We start from the raw sequence: 24,145 nt of genomic DNA, 5'->3' as shown, positions 1-24,145 counted from the left end.
TTTTTAATTGACAAGATAAACTTAATAATAAAAAACACTGAATTACTAAAAGCCACTGATGCAAATTTAACTTGCGATAGCTGAGGTATGGAGTCCCGATCATAGAAAGCAAATGTCCCATTTGATACTTTTTTGGTTATATTTAACATGAATATTGCATTTGGTTTTCAGCAATGCATTTTTTTGAGAGGCAGCCTCAAAAGGAAATCTCTCCAAAGTATGGAGAGCAAGATCATCAAAGGCCTAGAAATGAAATCATATTAGGAAAACTTGGGAGGGGGGCAGAGAGGGAATGAAAGGAAGGAGGAGGGAACTCCCCCATAAAGTTCACTGTCACAGGTTTGACCTTGGGATCTTCCACATTTAAGAGCAGGAATGTTAGAAATTTCTAATTTTTCTAATAAAAGCCACTCAAAAGGAAAAATGGGAAGAAATTCTGATTAATCAAACAACTGGACCTGACGCGTAAATATGAAAACCGGGAAAGAGTCACCAGGAAGAAAACCTGAAATTTCTACAAGGAGGCTAAGGTGGCAAACAGAGGGCCTGGCCCAGAAGTCCCAGAGCATGTAAAAACTTCTTATTGACTAGTAAGGATATCTCTGCCTCCGTTGAGGCTGCAGACAGCTGCTCTGGAGAAATTTCCACTCGGTCCTTCCTCTTGTCAGAACGCCGCAAGATGATGACAGAATGAATGTGAACAATTCGGACGGCGTCAACCTAGAGGAAAATCCACAGAAATGTTTACTTCTGTCTTTCTCCAATAATCCGTGTATTATGTTATATTATCAGGTTAAAAACTGCATTTAGAAAACGGATGATTTTCTCATGAATAATAGAATATGTCAAATAAAAGACATCCAACCTCAATATATGCATTTCAAAATAAAAACATAAAGGCTAACATTTGGATGAAGGAACAGTGTTTTGAATGATAACTAATAATTTGATTTACAACTACGGCAAGATATTCTCACAGAAAAGAACACGAGTCAGTCTGACAATCCACGGCTGACAATCAGAGGCCGACGTCCAAGTGTTCAAAATGCTATCAGTCTGGTTAAGCAGCAAGTATCATACACGAAACTATAATGAAATAATGTAGTAAATCAATGCTACAAGAGCTCAGAGGAAAGGAGTCACTTCGATTAGGAAAAAACTCGTCACGGGCCAACAAGTGCACTATTTCCTGGCTGCTCTGAGTGTGTGTGCGCGTGTACAAACACAGAGAATTTCTGTAGGTGCCAAATCAATATAAGTAAGATGTCTGGGAGACATGTTGGCCAACTGCTTTAAGTACAGAACTTGAGATGGAATGGCAGACAGTAAGACCAAGAAACATCAGGATAAAAATGTATGGGGCCTCGACACCATGTTCGGCAGGACGCACTGGAAGGAAGGGGACTGTTTCAGACAGCCTGGATGTGAAGTAATGACAAAATCCTGGGCTAAGTGGATGGAAGAGACAGAAGAAACAGATTTGAGATTCATGAAGAAGGAAGAATCCACAGGATTTGGTAATGAATGGCCCATGGGTGATAGAGGACAGGAAGTTGACAAGGATAACCTCTAAAATTTCAAGGTTAAATCTCAGTGGAACACAGGAGGCAGATCTAAGTTTAAGAAAGATCAGGGGGGGGGGGCGCCTGGGTGGCTCAGTGGGTTAAAGCCTCTGTCTTCGGCTCAGGTCATGATCCCAGGGTCCTGGGATCGAGCCCCGCATCGGGCTCTCTGCTCAGCAGGCAGCCTGCTTTCCTCTCTCTCTGCCTGCCTCTCTGCCTACTTGTGATCTCTCTCTGTCGAATAAACATTAAAAAAAAAAAAAAAAGAAGGATCAGGAGGGAAGGAAAATGAGCTGATCTAGGATAAGAAGATGTAAACAGAGTCAAAGAATAGAGCAGGGGAGAGGGAGCAGGGGTCCAGGCCCAAATTAACAGGGGTTCCCATGTTTCAGATGAGGCAGACCATGAGGAGCCAAAAAGGAAGACAGAGGAGTGAAAATCGGAGGTAGAGATGGTTTACAAGCTTCATGGGAAAACCCAGGTATGGCACTGGCAGATGTGAAACCACAGAGGAGACTCATGAAGTCATTAGCCATTAGGCACATGTGGTCAGCTTTTTGCCTTTTTCCACCAAGTGAAGTCTTTCACGGCTTCAAATTCCCTGCTCATTCTCCCCACCCGTACAACTGTTTTTATAATACACACATATCTCACAATAGTTTATTGCATGTTGACATAATTTTCTCCTCTACTAGAATATAAGCTTCAGAAGGGCAGGCAGGGAGCATGTTTTAGTTCTTTTTTTTTTTTAAAGATTTATTTTTTTGACAGATAGAGATTACAAGTAGGCAGAGAGGCAGGCAGAGAGAGACAGAGAGGAGGAAGCAGGCTCCCAGCCAAGCAGAGAGCCCGATGCGGGGCTTGATCCCAGGACCCTGGGATCATGACCTGAGCCAAAGGCAGAGGCTTTAACCCGCTGAGCCACCCAGGCGCCCCTTTAGTTCTATTTTTATCCCCACCAATGGCACAGTGTCTGGCAGGCACAGAATACTCAATAAAGAAAATCAAAAGCAGAGACAGAAAGACCCTTGACCTCCCAAGGAGCAACAGGACAAAAAGCTGAGTTTTCAACAGAAACAATGAAAGCCTAGAGAGGATGTAGTGACGTATTAAGTGTACCAACCAAGAATTCTACATTTAAAGAGTGAAGGCAAAATAAAGACATTTTCAGAAGCAAAAACTGAGAGAATTCATTATCAGCAGAGAAGTACTACAGAGACCTCCTCAGGCAGAAGGAAAACCCCAGACACAAAGGAAGAAATGAAAAACACTGTAAAAGGTAAAATATGGGAGTAAATACAAATGAATACTAACCACACGAAACAGTAGGAACAATGCCATAGGAATAATGCCGCAGGGGGCTTAACACATCGATAAAGTTAAAGTACGTGACAAGTACTCTAAAGGGTGGGAGGTACAGATGAAAGTGAAGTGTTCTAAGCTTCTAGCATTATCAGGGAAATGTTATCAGGAAAATGAACAAATCGGGAATGCATACTGAAATATGCAGGATAACCACTAAAAGGAAAGTGAAAAAAAAATGTTGCAACTGGGAGGCTCAAAGTGAGATGATAAAGCGTATCTGATTGACTCAAAAGGCAAGAAAAAGAGAAAAAGCAAACAAGCGGGTCTAACACAAAGCAAAAAGATAAAGCCATAACCCATATATATGAACAATTACATTAAATATAATTGGAGTGTTATCAGACTGGATTTTTTAAAAACTAAATGCTGCTAATAAGAAACACACACTTTTAAGTATCAGTATACAAAAAGACCAAAACTAAAAGGAGGGCGAAGACATGCCATGACAACATCTACTAAAAAGATAAGGTCACCGAATTCATGAAGTTTAGTATCTATTTGACCAGTACAAATCAATACAGAATTCCAGATGAGGGTGTGGACTCCTGAAAAATAAAATTACATCATTAAGACGGGCAATGTATTTTCATAGGAGTTGATGCCCAGGGTGACTTTTTTCTCTCTCTATTGTAAGATAAGATTTCAGTTCAGGGTAGGATGGCAAGACCAGCCCAGACACAGATAAAAAACAAAATAAGACAAGTATAAATAAAGGCCACAAAGGACTCACAGATGTCCCTGAAAGCCACTGGTAGCTGACGGGCTTGACGGTTAGGGTTAGGGTTAAGGCTAGGGTTAGGAATGACCCTAACCCTAACCCTGTTACAGTCATAGTCACATAAAATATTCCAGTTCAGCTAGACTGGCCCCATGCCTTTTCAGTCTTGGAATTCAAGTACTAAAACCCAGTTGCTTTTGTTCCCCTGTCTTGGTATAGAACAAGGGCTAGCAAAGTCTGGCCTGCCCAGCCTCCCTTGGGCAAAATCCGGTCACGTTTGTTCATTTATGTATTGTAGCTAAGTAACTGCAACAAAGAATGTATTTACCATCAGATCCTTTATAGGAACTTGAGGCCCCTGGCATGCCTCTCCATGGCTCATGGGCAGGTAAACACTAATTTCCTATTTTAGGGAATGTACATTCATTCGTACAACATGTATTTATTGACTATATACTTGTACGTAAGGCACTGCATGAGGGCCTAAGTACAGAAAGATGAACAGGATACAGTAGTCATGTCCACGAAGAGAGACAGGTGAACAGCTCTAGGACAGCACACATGCCCTGCGAGAGACATGCTCAAGGAGCTGTCGAAGCACAGAGGACCCTTTCGAACCTAGACTGCGGGTCAGGGCAGATTCCTTAAAGGAGATAGGCGGCAGCTGCAAGGGGTAAGTTAACCAAGCAGAGGAGAGGGAAGCAGTCCAAGCATAAAACCCAGCAGATACAAGGAACGAAACAGTACAACATAACCTGGAAAATGCCGTAATTTACCGTGGTTAAAAGCTGGAGATAAACAGGAATGGTATCAAGAAGGCCCTGAGTGCTTAACTAATGGGGCTTCATCCTAAAGGTAATGGGAAATGCCCCGATTTTAAGCAGCGGTATGCCACACTTATGTTCTCAAAAGATTATACCCTAAGCAACCAGAAGAGAGGACTAGAGGCAAGAGACTGGAGGCAAAAAGACTGGGGAGAGGCTAGCAAGTGTTCAAGAACAGAAGTGACAAGGACCTCCAATAAGGTGGCCGCAGCGGGGATGAGGTGCTGGAAATAAAACGGGAGCAATCTGCGGCTGTGAATGCCCAAACACAGCTGCATGTTAGAATCACCAGGGGAAGTTTTCAAACTCCTGCTGCCGAGGTCTCACCCCAGACCAATGGAGTTGGCATCAGGATTTCGTAAGCTTACTGGGTAATTCCAGGGCGCCCCAGGCTTGGGAACTACTGTGGTGGAGGAATGTTGGAGTGGGTTCGAGGAAGAGAGAAGGTTCAGTTTTGAACACGTTAGTTTAAGATGCCTCTGTCTAGCTAAACTTGAAATAGGCAGTAGAGTATGAGGTTCTAGAGCTTGGGATAATTGATATTAACTAGTATCTACTGGATATTAACAAAATACTTATTGGCTACCTGCCATGTGTCAGGCACTGGGAAAAGTGCTTTCCATTTATGAACTTGGTAACCCCCCAGTGATACATGCACCCCAATGTCTATAGCAGCATTGTCCACAATGGCCAAATTACGGAGAGAGCCCACATGTCCACAGACTAATGAATGGTTAAGGAAGAGGAGGTATATGGTGTGTGTGTGTGTGTAGGAATATTAGCCACAAAAAGGATAAAATCTTGCCATCTGCAATTATGCGGACAAGCTAGAGTGGATTATGCTAAGTGAAATAAGTCTATCACAGAAAGACAAATACCATATGATTCCATTCATATGTGGAATTTAAGAAACAAAACACGAACATAGGGGAAAAAACAAAGAGAGGCAAACCATAAAACAGACTCTTAGCTATAGCGAACAAAGTAGGGGTTGACAGAGGGAGTGGGCCGGGTGATGGGTTAAAAGGGTAGTGGGCATTAAGGAGGGCACTTGTGATAAGCACTGGGTGTCATATGTAAGTGATGAATCACTAAATTTGACTCCTGAAACCAATATTACACTGCATGTTAAATGGAATTTCAATTAAAACTTGAAATTAAAAATAACTAAATAAAGGGGCGCCTGGGTGGCTCAGTGGATTAAGCCACTGCCTTCGGCTCAGGTCATGATCTCAGGGTCCTGGGATCGAGCCCCGCATCGGGCTCTCTGCTCCGCGGGGAGCCTGCTTCCTCCTCTCTCTCTGCCTGCCTCTCTGCCTACTTGTGATCTCTCTCTCTGTCAAATAAATAAATAGAATCTAAAAAAAAATAACTAAATAAAAATAACTCCCCAGTTACACACTGAGGTTAGTTCTATTACCATATCTAGTTCACAAATAAGTGTTTTACGTACATTACCCAAATTCCACTCTCCCAACAATTCTATGAGGTTAGTTACTGTCATTATCCCTGTTTTACAAACAAAGAAATCAAAGTTCACAGATGTTAAATAACATGCCTAAAGTCTCACAGTGAGTATCAGAGGAAAGATTTAAAGCGAGATTGAACTTCATTGTAGCTAAAGCCATAGGGAAGGTAATGTTGCCCAGAAGACATTCCGGGAAGGCGAGGAGGCCAAGCCAACGACTTGGAGAATACCAATATTTAATGCGGAGGGTGAAGAGCCCATAATGGATGGGAGGGAGACAAGAGGAATAGGGAGATACAACAAAACAAACAAAAAACCCACGACAGTTCAGAGTTCCAAGGAGAAAGATTTAAGATTAGCACCAAGAAATAATCCACTGATACAGCTATGGGGAGGTGGCTGGAGAGACAGAACTGGAAACCAGACCTTGGTATGCGTGACTACAGAAGGTAAAGAACTGATAATGATTGTAGCCTATTCTTTTAAGAGGTCTGACTATTAAAAGGAGTCTAGTAACTACAGGGATTGAAAAGTTCTTTTTCTTTCCTTTGTAAAATGAGAGTAATTTAAGCACATCTGTATCCTAAGGGGAAGAAAAGTGTCAAAAGGTTGAAGACTCAAAAGAGAGGATATTTGATAAGCAAGTTTTTTGAAGAACCTGTAGGTCTGGATAGGAAGTAAACGTCTTTCCTTGATATGGGAAGAAAGGAGGCAAAGTGGTTAACATGGAGAAGTTTGGCTATAGGGGTAAAAAGTAGATGGAGTTGTTTTGCCTGAAAGTTTTTATCACGCCCATCATCTGCCTAGCAGAGAAGAGGCCATAATTTATTTGTATGTATTTTACAAAAGCTTTGGCCTGCAACACACTGGAAACACAATGAACCAAAAAGTGTAGGTTGAGAAGCATTCCACTAGACCATGAAGGCTAGAGCATGCCAGAAAAGGTGAGGCAGGATTGTAGACAGGAAAAAAGTCAAGATAAACTAAGAATTATGAGTTACACATAGTTTGCTTACAGCAGAAGGTTGCCAAAGTAGGAACTGGGAGTTGAGATAAGGAGGTAACAGTGATGTGAAGGAATTCACAGATCTCAAGGAAACAAACCAGCAAAAGTTCAAGGAAGCAGGGAGAAGGGCCAGAGATCAGGCAGAGAACGGCAAGGAGAGCTGAGAGTGATTCCTCATCGGAATTTGCTGCAAACAGCAAAATTAGGTTCCAGTCCTAGTGAGTACACTCTTCATCTGGTTTTACTAGAGATAACATCCTACCCAACCATAACCCTAACCCTAACCCTAACCCGAACCCTGCACAGATCGGATTAATCCCTGGCTGAGATCATGAGATTCAGGACAGAAATCCCTCCCCAGCTGCAAGGTTCTGTCATGCAAAATTCTAGCATACATACCTTTTCAGCAACTGTGCGTATTTCAGTTCCAGTATACGTAAATTTGGAGTCACTCCTTTTGGGGATAAATTAAGGGGAAAAAAGGGATCTGAATTTTGGAATACAAAAAGGTATTAAAGCAAAGTAACAAGATTTGCAGTTTTTGCAGTGAAACCTTAGCAGGAAAAAAAAAAGGAAGAGTGGCTAAGTACATAATCTGTTCAGTGGCAAAGTGAAATTCCTAGAATACTGGGTATTAAGGAGGTGGGCTTGTGAAATACACACTCTGCTATGCTTTGAAATTTAAATAAATGTCACCCAAAGCTTTTGCTTCTTGAAGCACTCAAGTTTCTGGCCATCTCTGAGATCATTATGGAGCCCACCAGAAGGAAGCAGAAAGCCACTGACAGTTTAGTTGAAGCAAAGGAGTCAATAGGGGGAAAAGTCTCTTAATAGGCTTATTATCTGCTGCAAAGAAAATGACCTGTATTTCGTTGTCATTTCAGGGGAGACAGAACATAAAACATATCAAGCCACAAAATGGAATGTAATAGCAGTGTATGAGTCACACAAAATTCTTTGTGTAAGAGCTTTCATAGGTTCACTCATGATCTTGGTATCCCTACTGATATTTTTTCCAGAAGGTCATACATATATCAAACTGAAAATTCTCCAAGTAGGAAGTAAGGTGGAAACCAACCTTCAGGGTTGGGGTGGAATTCAAAGTGTGTCACTGAGGGAGCTCCGGACTCATAATGGTAACTTAAAATATAAGTTGTACACAATATTGCCAAACTTGTCATCATTTTGAATTAACAGTAACATATAGATCAAAAGATATAAGTAAAGAAATATATTCTTACCTTGTGTCATCATTCAGCTAGAGTGGGGAAAAGGCAGAAAACATTACTGATCACATTATGCCAGTCTGATGTACACGGATGGAGATTATATGAAGCGTGGGTCATGTGTTCCTGTATACCAGCATGAAAGGCTGGAGAATTCTTACTTCGGATTACAAACAACTAAGGTATGCGTCCTCATTCTTTTTTGCCCCTCTGCAACACTTAACCCCGTGGAAACCTTTGCGTCTTTGGAACCCTCTTCCCTGTCTGGTTTTCTGACACCCTTAGAAGGCGTCCCAGAAAGAAGACTGGAGGCGAGGCCAGGGGCCCTAATCGTGGTTGGCTGCTTCCTGACACACTCCGGTCCTCATCACAGTACAGTGTCTTTCCGGCCTGACTCCTGGTTTTGGTCAATGGGGTAATCACTCCAGATCTAGAGCCGAGAGAAACTGCAAGGCCTACCCAGAGGATTATGCAGATCACTGTGGCATTGCAGGAGGCTCAGCGCGCGTTCAGAGACAGAAGACACGGGGCCTGCACTACCTGATCATCCCAAGTCTCGGTCCAAGGGTCTTGGTCAGAGGTTTCCGTAGCCTCCCCAGCCCTGGGCGCTGCCAACACCCAATCCGGGGACACGCTGCGACTGCTCAGCAGGGTTCCGGTCAGGCTAAGTGACCTACTCACCTCCCCTATACACAGCCCCATCACCTCCTCCTTCTCGGTGCTCAGAGCGTGGTTGAGGCAAACTAGGAAAGCATCCGACTCGAGATGAACCGCTTGCACCGCTTGTACCACCTGCACCGCCATCTTGGTCCGACCCTGCTCACGTCCGCCTCGGGCCCAATCCGGGCCTGGCCAACCGGGTGCTCGGGAGCGCGGGTTCCGCGGGGGCGGGGCCTGGGGAGCGCGGACGAGGCGGGGCGGGGCGGGGCGGGGCGGTCGGGGTGGGGCGGGGCTCGAGGCGGGCGCGCGGGGGCGGGGCGGGGCCGGCCCGGCGGCACCTGGGAGACGCCCGCGCCGGTTGGGGCAGGCGTGGCCGTCGGGCGCAGGGCGGTAGCCGGCCGCGGTCGGGGCGTCAGGCCCGGTGGCGGGGTGGGCAGGGAAGCGGCGCTCGCGGTTCGCGGGTCGACGTGCTCTGTGAGCGGCGCCCGAGCGGCCGGGCCGGCGCCTCTGGAGCGCCCGCGCCCATTTTGCCCGCCCGCTGAAGAGAGCAGTACGCGGCCTACACGCTCCGGGGACAGCCCTTTGAGGCGGCCTCGCCGCGCGCGCCGACCTCCTGGGCCAGAGGGACGCTCCTGTGAAATTCGGTCCTAAGACAGTTCAGGTCTTATTTTATTTCGCTTGGTTTCCAAGTTACGGCCCCTGAATTTTGTACAACTCTCCCTGGACCGCTTCCGGTCGCCGGCCCTCGCCTCCTAACTTCGGTTCGGGTGACCTCGGCCCGGGATGCCCCTCGGCTCGCCCCGGGCTCACGTCCCGATCGCGGCTTGAGTGGCCCAGGGCGGGGGAACCTGGAAGTTTTAGCCTCGCTGCTCCTGAGGCGGATTAATTAGCCCAAGAAACATTATATTCATGTGAGTAACCTCTTCCAGAAACAGTGCTATACTGTATCTGAAAAAGTATCACTCTTAAGCTTGGCGGCTGCTGTGTTCTACATAGGCTCGCAGGGCTCTTACGCGTTCGGTGCAGGGAACCGGAATGGGGGACTCGAGTTGTGTTAAAGATCTGGGATGTCTCGCAGTCGATATCCACAATGTAAATTTCCTCAGCTCCCCTTGTTTGGATGATATCAGACGTGGTGAAATTCCATGGAAAACGGGTTTTCTTTTCAGGAATGTCAAACGTGCCACGGGTAAAAGTACAGCTCTTTCAACTCCCAAGATTAGGGATTACACGTGGGTTGTAGGAATCGTGCTGAAATCAGAGTGTTTATGTCTGTTTGATCTGGTTTTCTCTTCCCTGCGCAGTGTTGAAGCCAGGCAGGCATGGCAGTACTGGAAAGGGAACATTCCCAACGTGCTCCTTGAAGAGGTGTTGATGCTTTGCTCTTTTCTCCCGATCAGTTCCAACCCAAGCCCCCCCACAGACAAGGTCCGCATCCACTGAAATTATCTGTACCGGCACCCCCCGTTTTCACCTAACGCAAAAGGACCGCCCCGCACCTCTTTCCGTGATTCATCTTGGTAATGATGAACATTGGGCAAAACTTAAAAGTGTGCAATTACATTGGACCCATCGAAATTTTCTCTTAAGTCTCGGTTTTACACCATGTATTAGTTATGTTTGTGACACTTATAATAGTTACTGTTTGTGGCTTGTATGCCCTGCCTTAATGGGACATCAACGGCTCTTCTTCTCATTATTATTATTAGCAATGGGATGTTTTGACTTTATAAAGTGCCTTTAGGCACCTTCAACAACAAAACCACCTTTTCTTTCTTTTGCTGTTACTCAATTCAAATATCAGACCAACATTCTCTAACTTTTATAATGCTCATGGCTGCATTTTACAGTTCTAAATGTTTAACTGGAGTACAGAAAAAGACTATGAAAACTTACAGCATGCTAATTTTTTGCTACCTTTCCATGTAAACTACCCAAATGGGAATCAGACTGTACAACTTCCTGTGTTCTGACTTCATGCAAGTTACCTAACTTCTCTGTGCCTTACTTACTTCCCTCATCTGTAAGTGGCGGCAATTAACAGTATCCATAAAACATAAAATAAGTAAGTGCTGACCATTATAATCAATACGTTGTTTATTGCTCATTTTACACCTTAGAAAACAAGTGTAGAGACGTTAACGTGTCCCAATTCCCAAAGCTAGCAAGTGGCAAAATCAGGATTCGTACCCAGACCACGCGGACTCCAGGGCATGTGTTCTTAGTAACTTCACCCATTGTAATCAAATCAGTTTATTAATTCACTTCAAAGAAAATAAGTATGTTCAACGGATTAATGTTTACAGATTGTTCAAACACCTGGAAATTGAAGTAAATTATGCTTTTCATAAGGAAGTCTTTCTATGTTGTTTATCATCCATTTGATTTAACACAAAACTTATGAAATTTTTCCTCCTAATGAAATTATTTCCTTACTAGGAAATAGTGTGTCTAGGCCAGTGTGGTCTCTGGCCATGACATTAAGGTGACCCCCATGGGAACAATCTGCTTTAGCACCTTAATGGATGATAAAGCCATATAAGCACTTTTGGAATCCATTTGGATTTGCAGATGGTAGTGTTCCTTTGAGTTGAGTGGAGGAGGTTTATGGTATTATATTGCACGTTGTACCTGACTTTACCTTGAGGATTTTAGAGATTCATCTTAGTTCAAGATGTTCTGAATTTTGTGAACAAGTTTCATGTGCAGAAAAATGTTCTCTAGTCAAATGAATTTGGGAAGTGTTAAAATAAGGTTTCTTTACTGTGTGACTTGCCAGAGCTTTTACCACACTTATGAGCCTTGTGACTATACGATTCCCAAACTTTCCTGACCAAGGAAAAAGTTAGGGGCAAGTGTCCCAAGAATGACATTTTAGGGAAATGGTTTCCAATTTATACAACCTGTGATTTTATGGTCCTTCATCTTAATCTTAGTCCTTCAGCCTTTGCTTTTCTCTGGTAAGGATATTGTTGGCTTGTGCTCATGCAGCAGCTGCGCCGTGAGTGGTAACACACATAAGTGCAGGGTCACAAGTGGGAGTTTGTTCGCCGGCTCATCCTGCAGATGCCCAGCATGTTGGCCTTTAGGTCCCAGCCCAGCAGCACATCACTTCTGAGAATATTTTGTAGTGACTCATAGGCCTCTGTAGTAATTCACAGTAACTCAGACTATCATCTCCAATTTATCTGCCCTCTATATCACGGGAATCATTTTGTTTTGATGTCAGTGCAACCAGTAAAATTTTGCTTTGCATTCAAAACAAGCTTAAATGTCAATATATTAGTTGTTGACTATCTGTGAAGGTGAGAGCATAGTGAAACTTGGTTTCTATTTATTTTTAATGGCCATATTTCTTTTGTACTCAAAATCCAGACTTTATATATATGTATGTATATATATATATATATATATTTACTTTTGTACTCAAAATCCAGACACACACACACACATATATATATATATATATTTTTACATTAGTATTTATTTGCTTTTTGTTTGTATCTCTCCTTTCCACAGCCCTGGGGAAAAGGAGAGGCAGAACAATTGTATCTGCTAAATGGAAAAAAAATGACTTTGACAGAATATATGGTTATATAATATACCTAAAGAATCTGTCTCTACCCACACGTATGTGGTCTCTATCTGTTTCCTCTCTCTGCTCCGCGTACATATCCACTCACTCACGCACAGGAACGCTGACTTGTATTGACACTTCAGGTTCCCAGTACTACTATATTATTCCTGTTATGGAAGACCTTACAATACTGTATTTGAGGGGATACAAGGCTAATGAAATAAGCAGAGCAAATGTGCAAAGGCAATTTATAATTAGAGGCAAAACTATGAGCTTGAGCTGAGACATAAATGCTGCAGTAGTCCTAGGAGACACGAAGTTTTCCTAGAGAAGAGAAGGCAGGCACCTGCACTCTGCCATAAGAGTACTGACATAGGCAGAATGGCTCGTGGAGGCATGTTAGGCAGGTAGAAGGCTCAAGCAAGGATTTGGAGCTAGAAATGAACCTAGTATTTAGGGGAAAGTTTGTCTCAAGTACGGTGGCAGTGGTGCTTGCACAACCGAAGAAGGGGAAGAAGGCCAAGGTAACTTGCAAGTTTTGAGTCTGCAAGATCAGGAGAGGTGGTGTTGCCACCTAGAGAAACTGGGATTTGGTGAAGGAGAAGGGCTTCTTTAGGTGAGTTTGTGATGAGAGAGCCCAGTAAGATGGGGGCTTACCATGGGCTCAGAGTCAACTCCATTCAGGATACAATGGGTGAAGCAACTATGATGCTCTTAAATTATCCACCGAAATCAGACCATTTATAACATCTCTAAAACACATCTTCCTCTACGACTAGGGAAGGTAAACCAACAGTGATAAGAAAAAAAAAAAATTAAATTGCTGTCCTTGAGAAGAGGGCTTGGTTTGGCTCAATTAGTTCTTTCAGGCTTTTTCCTTGGCTGTATCATACCATGTTCTGGCATCTCATTTGCTCTTGACAGTCTCAGTAATGGTTTACGTGCTGCAGTTCCTCTCCTGCCTAAAGGCCACCTAGTGAGAATAGGAGGCGTTTGTTCGGTGGGGCAGATCCCCCAGTGCTGTATCTGCTCTGTCAGAGGAAGAAATACAGCGAAACCATGCCATGATGCTAGGAGCCAGGTACAAACTATTCATTCCTGCAAAATGCAGGTCAAGTAATCGTGAGTCCCTGAAATGAGATCCAGAGCTAGGCAGAAAACCCTTATGGGGTTAGAGCCGAGTCTGCGTTATGGAAAAAGTTTGCCCAGGAGATTTGCTTCCTTTACACCTCTCAAATGGCGGAGGCCTTTTCTGGCCTTCTGACTTGCGAAATCAGAATTAAAATGCACACCTCTGTGGAGAAACGGGTTCGGGTGACATCCTGAAGCATTATTAAAATGAAACAAGGACCTAGATGGATAACCATCATTTGCTCCAAATCACCATGATCCCCAAAGTCTTTGGCAGCTTCAGAATTCCACGAAGCTACCTTAAATATTTTCCTTAACATGAAAACCCCCTTCTGGAAGTGCTCAACTGCTATCAGTAACCTTTCTAAGTAAGCTAATAAATAGGTTGTCTGTCCTTAAAACAAACTTTGAATTTTAATTTAGAAAGCGATTGCACATAATTCAGCCTTCACAGTCCTCTAAAATGGAATTGCTTGAAAGGGGCTTTTACCTGGGGAATGTGGCACACGCATCCGTTGCTGTCCAAATGAGTGCCTGTGCACCCTCTGTTGCTAACTGCATTTTGTCAGAGGCTGCTCTGTGCATGCAGAGACCGTGGCACCGCTGCCCAGCTTCCTGAGGTGCTAGTCCTACATCCCCACAGAGTGCCCCACTGAGCTCTGGAGCTGAGAGTTAGCGTGACCTGAGGCTCTGCTGAGTGGCACTTGAGTGTCTTGATGAGTGGCAGATGGCCTCGGCTCCATGCAGGCTGTGCAAGTAGACATGTAAGAGTTTTTGTTCTGGTTGGTGGTTGCTAGTTCCGGGTCACCTTGCTCACTGGTGAGTTCATTCCAACCCGAAAAGTCACACCTGTGTCCTGTGCGCGGGTGCTGCAGGCTTAGGTGGAGAAAAGCAGGGCTAGAATTGGAACCCAAAGCCCAGAATGGCAGGAGAGGATGTGGGGGCTCCACCCGATCACCTCTGGGTTCACCAAGAGGGCATCTACCGCGACGAATACCAGCGCACATGGGTGGCCGTCGTGGAAGAGGTAAGTGTTTACATTTTGCTTATTTTTTAAAATTGATTTTGCTTTTAAGCAACTTGGTTTCTGACCAGTCTCAAAATTCTGAAATCTTTGCTTTTATTTTTGATCAATTTTTCTCCATTAGGAGACGAGTTCCCTAAGGGCACGAGTCCAGCAAGTTCAGGTTCCCTTAGGTGACGCAGCTAGACCAAGTCACCTCCTTACCTCCCAACTACCTCTCATGTGGCAACTCTACCCTGAGGAACGCTACATGGATAACAACTCTCGCTTGTGGCAGATCCAGCATCATTTAATGGTACCCGTGTTGCTTAATCGTTTTCCATTGTATTGGGGGCTCTTACAACAGACGACTCTATAAACTTTCTTTTTCTGACAGGTCAGGGGAGTACAGGAGCTGTTGCTTAAGCTTTTGCCTGATGATTAACCTGGTATGTATTTCTATTTCTCCCCCATTCTCCCTTTTTCTTTTTCACTCTGTTTGGTTGTGATTTTAATGATCTACTTTTTTTTCCAGGTGCTGGGATTCTAGGAAGATATGCTCCTCTGTTCTATTCAGTATATGGCAATCACTTCATCCAGCACTGCAGTGCACCCACCTGTGGGCCTGGGGGGAGGGACTGGGTTGAAAAACTGCTCAAGAACACAGAAGCTTAGGAAGGGTCATGAAGAACACCACAAGTGGAACTGCAGAGAGGGGGTCACACAGGCAGAAAGCAAGTCAAAAAAGCACTTAGTCAGGATACGTAACTTGAAATTGACTCCTTTGGAAATTGCCATAGAACCGTTAATGGACATCATCAGCTGGAACTGGGATCTGATGAGTCCCACAAAAGTCAGCACCTGCTACAGAACAGATGCCCCGACCACCAAGGACTTGGTACTGGTTTAGAGAGAAGAGAGCAGCTCCTAGCAGCATCGACATCTATGTGTTGCTTATTTGCCCTGCGCAATTCACCTGCCTTCCCTTCTCCCATCCTGTAAATATCCCAGGTTTTGCTCCAGTGTTTCCCCTCCCAGTACTGACCTAACTTGGATCTTATGGAGAATTTAGGGGGCTCTGGAAAAAGAGGAGGTTATTTGAATTCATGAAATGGGCTACAAAGGCTTCTGGGCCTTTTTCCTTTCTGAAATTGTGCCTTCAAATTTTTAGAGGTTGCTAATCAAAATCGTGGGCACTTAAATTCATTCTCTGGCTACAGATAAGTTGGTTTCTGTAAGAGCTCTAAAAATTATTTTAGCTGCTTAACTAGCACCTATCTCAGGAAGTAATAATAGCACCAAATATTGCTGATTCCTAGGAAACCATTTACTACCTGATAAAGAATTTTCTGAGTTAAAGTAGTCATAACTGTTTATGTACATTAAAAGTAAGGTTTTATTTTTTTTTACAAAATCTTGGGAATCACATCTACCATGTATTGAATCCTTACTGCCTCCCTTCCCGCTAGACTATTCTGTTCCTATTGGAATTAGAATTAGTCTAATAAGACTAATTCTAATTAGTCTAATAAGTCTAATAAGAATTAGACTATTCTTAATCCTTCCACTAATGCTTTGAGGTACATAGGGATGGCCCCCATTTTACATATGAATTATAAGGAAAAAGGCTCAAGGAGTTTAATCATTTACCAAGGGTGGTTCTGTGGATGATACATCCGAGCAGTGGGCAAGCCTCTTGGTCTGTGGCATCGGCTCCTTTAGCCCGCAATTGGTTTATGATATTCAAGATGAGGTGACTGAATTCAAGGTTTTATTTTCATGTAAAGCTATTTATGTCTTCAAAACTGAACGAAATGGATATTATAAAAATACAGTTGATTCATCCTATGAATGGGAAGAGTATTTTTTAGTGCAATTGTTTTCTAGCATACCTGGTTGTCTCAGAAGAAAATCCCATTTAGAGGGGCTTTAAAGTCTTTATGGATAAAAGACAAAATAAAAATCGTTTTTCTTATTTTAGTTTTCTGGATATGCCGCAGAAGGATCCGTGCCAGAAACAAGCCTGTGAAATACAGAAATGTTTACAAGGTAGTATGTTAAATGCTTTTTTATATTTTTCCACTTTATCTGTGAACTAACTACAAGAGACCAACTTTTCTTTTTATCAGTAAATGATGTGAGCTCCTCTCAAAAGTAGTATTTCTGTAATTATCCTGAAGATTTTTCTCATTGTTTCAACAAAGATGCAGAAAATACAAAGTGATATGATCCAAGCTTCATGTTTGCAATCCTGGTTATACGTTAGAATCTTTAAACTACGTTAGACTAAAATCTTTAAAATACATTAGAACCTTTAAAAAAAGCTCTTGCCTAAAACAATTATATCAGGCTTCCTGAAGACGGGTTCTGGGCAGGAATCAGTCTAAAAAGCTAACCAGGTTACTTTAATATACAGTCAGAACTAAGAATTACTAAGCTGAGCAAAGTCCTTTTTTAAAAAGACTAGTTTTAAATGGGTTGGTTTCAGCCACTTCACTGTGGCTGAAAACCACTTTTTAAAAGTGATCAGATTAGAAATGGGGGTTGAAAATGCAATTGGAATTCAGGCTGCCAAGTCAGCAACTAAGTCTATAAAAAAAGCAAACTTCAACTAAAGCATATTTGATGTGATTTGTCCACTTGATTTTTCCCCCAGTTTGGTTCTAAATTGACCAATAAGTTTGACCAAATGCTAGAGGATTTTATGTTTTTTAATCAGTGAATGATTATTGGCAGAAGAACAGATAGAAAAGCTACAGAGCTTTCTGAACTTCAACACTGGTGTTTTTCTTAACTTTTCCCATTAGTAAAGTAATAGAGATGGAAGTCCATGAAACTACAGAAATTTTCTATGAAGGGTCTGAAGGAAAAATGTTAAGAATTTACCCAAAGATTCACTACTAAGGAAAACCCTTGTTTGTATACTTCCTTTGCCTTTTAACTTTCATTCCTAGACTTTTCATTTTATGATGTAAGCAGTATTTCATAAAATCTTAATCTAAAATGTTGATGTATAATGATAGTAATGCTACTTTATTCATCCTTTTCTTTCCTCCAAATTTAAGAAAAAGGAAAATGTTCTTCACAGCTTCTTCTCCCAAATAAATTCTTACCTTATTTGAATTAGCAACATATGGATATAGTGTGGGAGGATTGAGGGCTGGAAGGACTAAGAGTTAACATTAAGCACAGCCATAAGTGTTTTAAACATATTAAGTCATTTAGTCCTTTCATCCATGAGGTGGATGCTGCTATGACTCCCGTTTTATAGATGGATAAATTGACACAGAAGTCAGATAACTTGTCTAGTAAGCGGTGCAGTGAGGGTTCGAACCCTTTTGGTCTGACTCCAAGCTTGGACTCAGCCACTATGCTATATTCTTTCTAGTCAGAATTAGTGTTTGTTTGTTTTTTAAAATCCTGGACTAACTCCCATGCACCCCATTTTAGCACTGTGGGACTTGGACCAACGGCAGTTGACCTAGAACCTTTAGGTCAAGTTCTCCCTGACTTAAGGTCTATGTATAGTAGTGGCTCTACATATATTTTCTGTAGAGGGCCAAATAGGAAATATTTTAGGCTTTGGAGGCTGGAAGGTCTTTGTTGTAGAGTGTGTAGGTGGGAACGTGGGTGTGTATTTGCAACCCTTGTAAAATGTAACCATTCTTAGCTCACAGCTGTAAAAAATCTCTCCATCCAGAGACTGCAATTTCCCCACTTCTGTTGCACAGGCTTGGTAGGGACGTCCCACAGCCACCACTGTCCTAGAAAAGGGTATGTAAGTTATTAACCTGAAAGAAAAGGAAATTTATATGTAAAAATACCTTTCAACCACTTTGTAAATCATGCTTTTTTTTCTAATTGTCCTGTTGACTGGTTTGTACATCAGAAAGAATTAAATGGATTTGGGTGCATCCTCTTTCTTCCAGGTCATAGATAAAACGAAGTGAAAAGGAGTGGGAAGCACTGATCTAAACTTCCCTGCATCTGAGTTCTATGAGATCATGACAAGGGTCTGCCTGTCTGTCTTTCAGCCAACAACTACATGGAAGCTAAGTGTCAGGCTGTCATCCAAGAACTGCGTAAGTGTTGCGCTCGATATCCTAAGGGAAGATCTCTCGTCTGTTCGGGATTTGAAAGAGAGGAGGAAGAAAAGCCGACACTGAAGCCCACATCAAAGTAAAGTTCTGCTGCACCATGTATCCACCAAGCAAGTTTGTCTCCCTGACTCTTTCTTCAGGCCAGGTAGCAGCAAATATCAAATAAAAAAAGTCAACTATAAAAGTTAATGAATATGCCATCTATGCAGAACAGATAGAAATATATTAAATATGTAGAATGTAATAAAACTGAGCTGCTAAAATAAACCTGTTAAGTGAAAAATTTTGGTTTGTACTTGCGATATTGTGACTTATAAGAAATATCTATTTGGTCTTTATCTCCTTTCCTGGTATATAGCTCCTAAAACCCTTGGAATCTCCTAAGTGATAATAGTGATAAAGGTGTGTTGTCACATTAATGAGGTGACTTTTGCATAGTAACCTATGCATGAGGACTGGTTGCCAGGGGAACCAACCCTGTGATTAGGGGGTTGGAACTTTTAATCCCACAGTCCCCTTACCTCTGGGAAGGGGAGAGGGACTGGAGGTTAAATCAGTCACCGATGGCCAATGATTTAATCAGTCATGACTGTGATGGAGCCTCTATAAAAACCAAAAGGACTGGGTTTGGACAGAAACTCCTATATGTGGGACCTTGACCTTTGTACCTCTTCATCTAGGTGTTTATCTGTATCCTTTATAATAAGCTGGAAAATGTTGAAGTAAATGTTTTTGAGTTCTGTAGTTACTCTTGCAAATTAATAAAACCCAAGGAGGATATCCTTGGGAACCTCAGATTTATAGCCAGTGAGGCAGAAGGACAGGTAACAATGTGGACTTAGCAATAGGTGTTTGAATTGGGGCAGTCTTTTAGACTGAGCCCCTAACCTGTGGGATCTGCCACTAATTCCAAGTAGAGAGGATCCTAACTTAAGTTCGTAGGACACCTAGTCAGTGTCCACTGAGAACTGGAGAATTGCTTGATATAGATGTTAATGAATTGTCTTTAGCCTTTGAACTTGGACTAGTACCATTCATAAAACTCGTCCTGTGTTAGGTGAAAAGACACTCCACAACCATGGCATGTTCAGACTACATGCTCTTGCATTTCCAGTCATTCAGAGCGCAGTGTCCTTCCAGATGCCAGTGAGACCATTTCTTTCCACTTTTACATCCCCACTACAGTGCCTAGCAAGAAGACACTTAATATTTGTTCAAAGAGTGGTAGGAAAGGCCTAGAAATGATTCTCGTAATGTTTAACAACCCCTAATTTATCATGAGAAAACTGAAAAAACAAAAACAAAACAAAAAAACAAACCACTTCATTGGAAGGCAGGCAGGCAGCAACAGAATTCTTAGGTGGTTTATCTATTATCATCAAACGTTACAGTGAACCCTCATGTTAACACGAGGCTGTAGGAAGCCTGTTGACAGTTGTCGGTGACTTCATGTGGTGGTGGTAGAGTGACCATGTCACACCGGCCATTTGCTAGAACCACGTCACTCCAGCCTGCCGCCAGAAGAAAAAGATGACTTTCTAAGCAGGGGCAGAAACAAAGTCTGATATGTCCCTGTCCTAGTCCATTCGGGCTGCTGTAGTCCATTCTGGCTTACGAACAACAGACATGGACGTATTTCTCACAGTTCTAGAGGCTGGAAATCCAAGTTCAAGGCACCTCCCATGTCAGGAGGGGAGTGAGCAAGCTTTCCTGGGTCTGTTCAATAGAGGCACTAATCCCAGTCATGAGGGCTCACGCTCCACGAACTAATCATCTCCCAAAGGCCCCACCTCCAAATTATCATCACTCTGGGTGTTAGGATTTCAACACGAAGTTTTGGGAACACAAACATTCAGTCCAGAACAGGGAGGGTCCTACATTGCCATGAATGACTAACGTAAGATAGTCTGAGATAGTCAAATACCATTATTATTTGAGACCAACTGTTCTTTTTTTTTTTTTTTTTTTTTTTTTTTTTTTTGAGAGACAGAGATCACAAGTAGGCAGAGAGGCAGAGAGGCAGAGAGAGGAGGAAGCAGGCTCCCTGCCGAGCAGAGAGCCCGATGCGGGGCTCGATCCCAGAACCCTGGGATCGTGACCCGAGCCGAAGGCAGAGGTTCTTTTAAGCAGCATTCCCTAAAGTGTTTCTAGGAACTGCTGTCAAAGGCCGGGAGGGGACAAAAGGCTTCTGTGATCAGATTAAGTTCGGGGAATGTTAGATTACACATAAGTTAACAGGTTTCTCTCCTCTAAGACTTCAAAGCTTTCAATATGTTCTGTAAATTATGATTCTTTGAAAAGGACTACTTAATGCACTACTCGCCAAAGTGTCCCCATTTTGCAGACAGCCCCTCACAGGGTGAACGTTCCCCAGAGAGACTTGGAGAAAACGCTGCCTTAGAGAGGTCTGGTCCACAAACCAGGGTGATCGTGCTATGTTCTCATGAAATCATTTAAATGAACTCTTGTGTGAACAGTGAAATGATTTAATAAAACATTTTACAACTATGTTTACATTATATACACATGTAAGTTACATTTAAAATTATCAATTGATAGCAGTGCTAGGATTTATACTAGGAACCACTGTATGATCAAAGACATAGTTTCACTGTGCTTTATTACAAAATCATTTTTGAGTTAACTACTCAAGTTTCAGACTGTTTTAAACTTTTTTCCGTAGGGTATACTACTTTACGTGGGACTCCCAAAACTTCAAATAAATTGTTCCTTCCTATCTTTTTTTTAAAACATATTTGATTTATTTATTTGACAGACAGAGATCACAAGTAGGCAGAGAAGCAGGCAGAGAAAGAGGAGGAAGCAGGCTCCCTGCGGAGCAGAGAGCCTGATGCAGGGCTCGATCCCAGGACCCTGGGATCATGACCTGAGCTGAAGGCAGAGGCTTTAACCCAACTGAGCCACCCAGGCACCCCTGTTCCTTCCTATCTTTAAGTTCAGTCCTGTCTCAGTTGAAGTTAACATCTATTGGCCGACATTAAATCAGATTCTTCTCTGCTATTATGAGACACAGAAAAGTAGAACAGCCATCAGAAAAGCTCAACATTCATCCAGTGTTTTTCCTGTGATAGGGACCGCAGCACAGAGTCGCAGTCTCTAGGGAGGAATTGGGAGGGAGCGAACTATGATCTCTCTTTTAGAGACTAAAAAGTCTGTGAGTGGGCTGGTGGTGCTAAGTTTAATCACTTGGTTAACTAGTAACTAAAAGACCTCAGTGGGGAGGGCCGTATCTGCTACTTTTCATCTGGAAACTTCAGCATCCACTGATGAGAGAAGCTCCATTATGCTGGTGTGACAACTCCCCTCCCCGCATCCACTCCCCGCAACTCCTAACAATCATCTGTGCACTTGTGTTTGGTATCTAGAAGGCATCTAGAAGCATCTAAAGTTGCACGGCACTTAATATAAAAGGCTTTAAAGGCAACCACCCAAAGGTGCCACAGACCAGTGCACTCTGTCTGTAGGAGAAGAGCGTGTCAGTAGTTTGTAAAACTCCACTGCTCTCAAGAATCCTGCCCGCATTCTTACCATTTTACATTCAGAAAGGTAGACAGTTTTGGTGAGTCAATAAGCTGACTTCACAGGTTTTTTTAAATGTGAAAAAAGTGCAACACTGTCAATTTTCTTTGGAAAAATAGTGCTCTTAAAATTCATGATTCTTTGAGAAGAACCAAACATCACAGAACATGATTTCTGGGAAATGGGGTCCAGAATAAGCTAACATATGTTGTGCCCCATCCTCCGAGAGATCACCCTAACATGGTGTAAACAATGAAGAAAGCCCCGTGCCCAGGCTTCATGACGGAAACCAAGCTGGTAGTTGGCGGAAGCAGCAGAGAGGGCAGCAGTCTAGTTTCGCCTTAAGTGAGTTTCCATCAGAGAAGAAACTGAGATGACCGTGAAACATGAATGATACTCAGCAATTTCAAATCCACCTCTACACCATTTCTTCACGCAGAGATTTCTTGCATTTTCCGAAACTATAGAAAAGTAGAGGTCTCAGATAAGAGCCCAACCATTAGTCATGCCCATCAGGCTGACAAGTATCAAACAAAAGGACAGAGACAACGGTCTTACAACAGTTAACCATACAGTAACTGCATTTTGATAGCTTAAGCATCCCCTACCAGAGTATGTCAGCTAGAATTATGTAAGGTTCGTTCTGTCTAGAATACTGTTCTCCAATTTTATTCCTGTCCTGTCTTCTGCCAGCATCCATGAGGCAGTAACTGCCCAGGTCCAGTAAGGAGGACTCTTACCAAGTGGTAGGGCAGGTGGGGGGGGGGGGGGAGTCAGCACCTTACGATGACTGACAACACAGGAGTCATTTCTTGAGCCTGAGAAGGCAGCGGCCTAAACTGAAAGTTGGGTCCCTCTCACGTCCCATTGGACACCAGGGCGAACTTTGGGGAGAAGGAACTCAAGCATTATAGAGAAACTGCTGTGACCTTGTCTGATGGACACATCCACACCTGGAGGCTGAAACACCTGCAAGGCTTTTCTCCCCTTTGCCACCCTGCCCCCGTGCACCCCACTGTGCCCCTTCTGTCCCCTGCTGGGCCACCACGGCCCCTCCCAGTGCCCTTGTGACCCTGAGCCACCCTTTGATGAACTGTTGCTGCCGTGATGGGACTGGGCGGGATTGAGACACGTTCACAGCAGTTTGTCCTAATCCCGGCCAAACTACAGGTAGAGAAGCCCCGAGTATGGTGTTACCACACCCGTGCCAGCAGGGGGCACCAAACTCCCAAACACTCTGGCTTGCTCTGTCATTCACAGAAAATCTAGTTTCTTCAGAGAGAAGCCCAGCACATTATTGGACTCTGGGTTCTGGAGAAAAACGTGTGTCTCACTAAACAAGGCTTGCTAATCAAAAAAAAAAAAAAATGATCCCATCATGTGGGCAACTGCCTGGTCCTGGTATCTTGGTTTTGTACAATGGGTTGGCTGGTAGTTGTTCTTTTGGGAGAAATCTTACCTTCCCCTTCATCATCTCAAACAAAGCTCTGGCAACAGGACCTCAATTTAGAAGCTCCCTAAACGCCCGCTGAAATCCAACACGTACACCGGAGCACCCCACGCCGGCACGAGCGGTGGCCCTACTTGGTGGACAGAACTCAGGATCATTCTCGTCGCAGCAGCTGCAATCCTGACCTTCACCATGCACTTCAGGGTCCCAGAGGGCGTGGAAGACACTTCCACAGGAACTTACAGGTTTTATTTTAGTCTACTATCTATGACAAGCCGATGAAAGGTTAGAATGACCTACTGTCCTCACCGATAATCACAGGAAAATATAGATGGACATAAGGCAACTCCCATCCCACTCGAGAGGCAGGCAGTGGCCACTCTTCCCGTCATGCAACCCAAAGGAGCACAGGGCACATGAGTTAGGTTTTACAGTCACCATTCTGTTGGTTTGGGTGAATGACATGGGTCAAGTCATCAAAGAGTGGCAGCCTCGATTGCTGCATATGACCTAAC

General features: G+C 43.3%; 3 protein-coding genes across 6 annotated transcripts in view; 2 read left to right on the top strand and 1 right to left on the bottom strand.

Annotated features, from left to right (window-relative positions):
• BRCC3 (BRCA1/BRCA2-containing complex subunit 3) overlaps nucleotides 1-9,029 on the bottom strand; it is a 53,683-nt gene extending 44,654 nt beyond the window's left edge. The window contains exons 1-4 of one of the 3 annotated variants that reach the window (XM_045995772.1): nucleotides 8,851-9,029; nucleotides 8,185-8,201; nucleotides 7,343-7,397; nucleotides 601-720 (exon numbers count right to left, since the gene is read on the bottom strand). In XM_045995772.1, the coding sequence (XP_045851728.1) occupies nucleotides 601-720; nucleotides 7,343-7,397; nucleotides 8,185-8,201; nucleotides 8,851-8,973 (315 nt within the window). In that variant the 5' untranslated portion in view covers nucleotides 8,974-9,029. The remainder of the gene's footprint in view (nucleotides 1-600; nucleotides 721-7,342; nucleotides 7,398-8,184; nucleotides 8,202-8,850) is intronic. The other 2 variants (XM_045995774.1, XM_045995773.1) reach the window with 2 other exon arrangements.
• Nucleotides 9,030-9,601: 572 nt separating this feature from the next.
• CMC4 (C-X9-C motif containing 4) lies at nucleotides 9,602-18,923 on the top strand. 2 transcript variants are annotated; one of them, XM_045996405.1, is made up of 3 exons: nucleotides 9,602-9,740; nucleotides 16,522-16,589; nucleotides 18,575-18,923. In XM_045996405.1, exons 2-3 carry the CDS (start codon nucleotides 16,532-16,534, stop codon nucleotides 18,721-18,723), a joined length of 207 nt encoding a protein of 68 aa, XP_045852361.1. In that variant the 5' UTR covers nucleotides 9,602-9,740; nucleotides 16,522-16,531; the 3' UTR covers nucleotides 18,724-18,923. The 2 variants fall into 2 exon arrangements, with proteins under 2 accessions (XP_045852361.1, XP_045852360.1); XM_045996404.1 differs by lacking the exon at nucleotides 9,602-9,740 and adding an exon at nucleotides 15,180-15,538.
• On the top strand, nucleotides 9,608-15,215 carry MTCP1 (mature T cell proliferation 1). Its single transcript, XM_045996403.1, has 5 exons — nucleotides 9,608-9,740; nucleotides 14,413-14,564; nucleotides 14,686-14,856; nucleotides 14,938-14,989; nucleotides 15,076-15,215. Exons 2-4 carry the CDS (start codon nucleotides 14,460-14,462, stop codon nucleotides 14,983-14,985), a joined length of 324 nt encoding a protein of 107 aa, XP_045852359.1. The 5' UTR covers nucleotides 9,608-9,740; nucleotides 14,413-14,459; the 3' UTR covers nucleotides 14,986-14,989; nucleotides 15,076-15,215.
• Nucleotides 18,924-24,145: the final 5,222 nt, after the last annotated feature.

This window comes from Meles meles, chromosome X, assembly GCF_922984935.1.
Source record: "Meles meles chromosome X, mMelMel3.1 paternal haplotype, whole genome shotgun sequence".
NCBI classification, from domain to species: domain Eukaryota; kingdom Metazoa; phylum Chordata; class Mammalia; order Carnivora; family Mustelidae; genus Meles; species Meles meles.
Note: the sequence above shows the minus strand (reverse complement) of the source record. Positions and strands in the feature narration are given on the sequence as shown.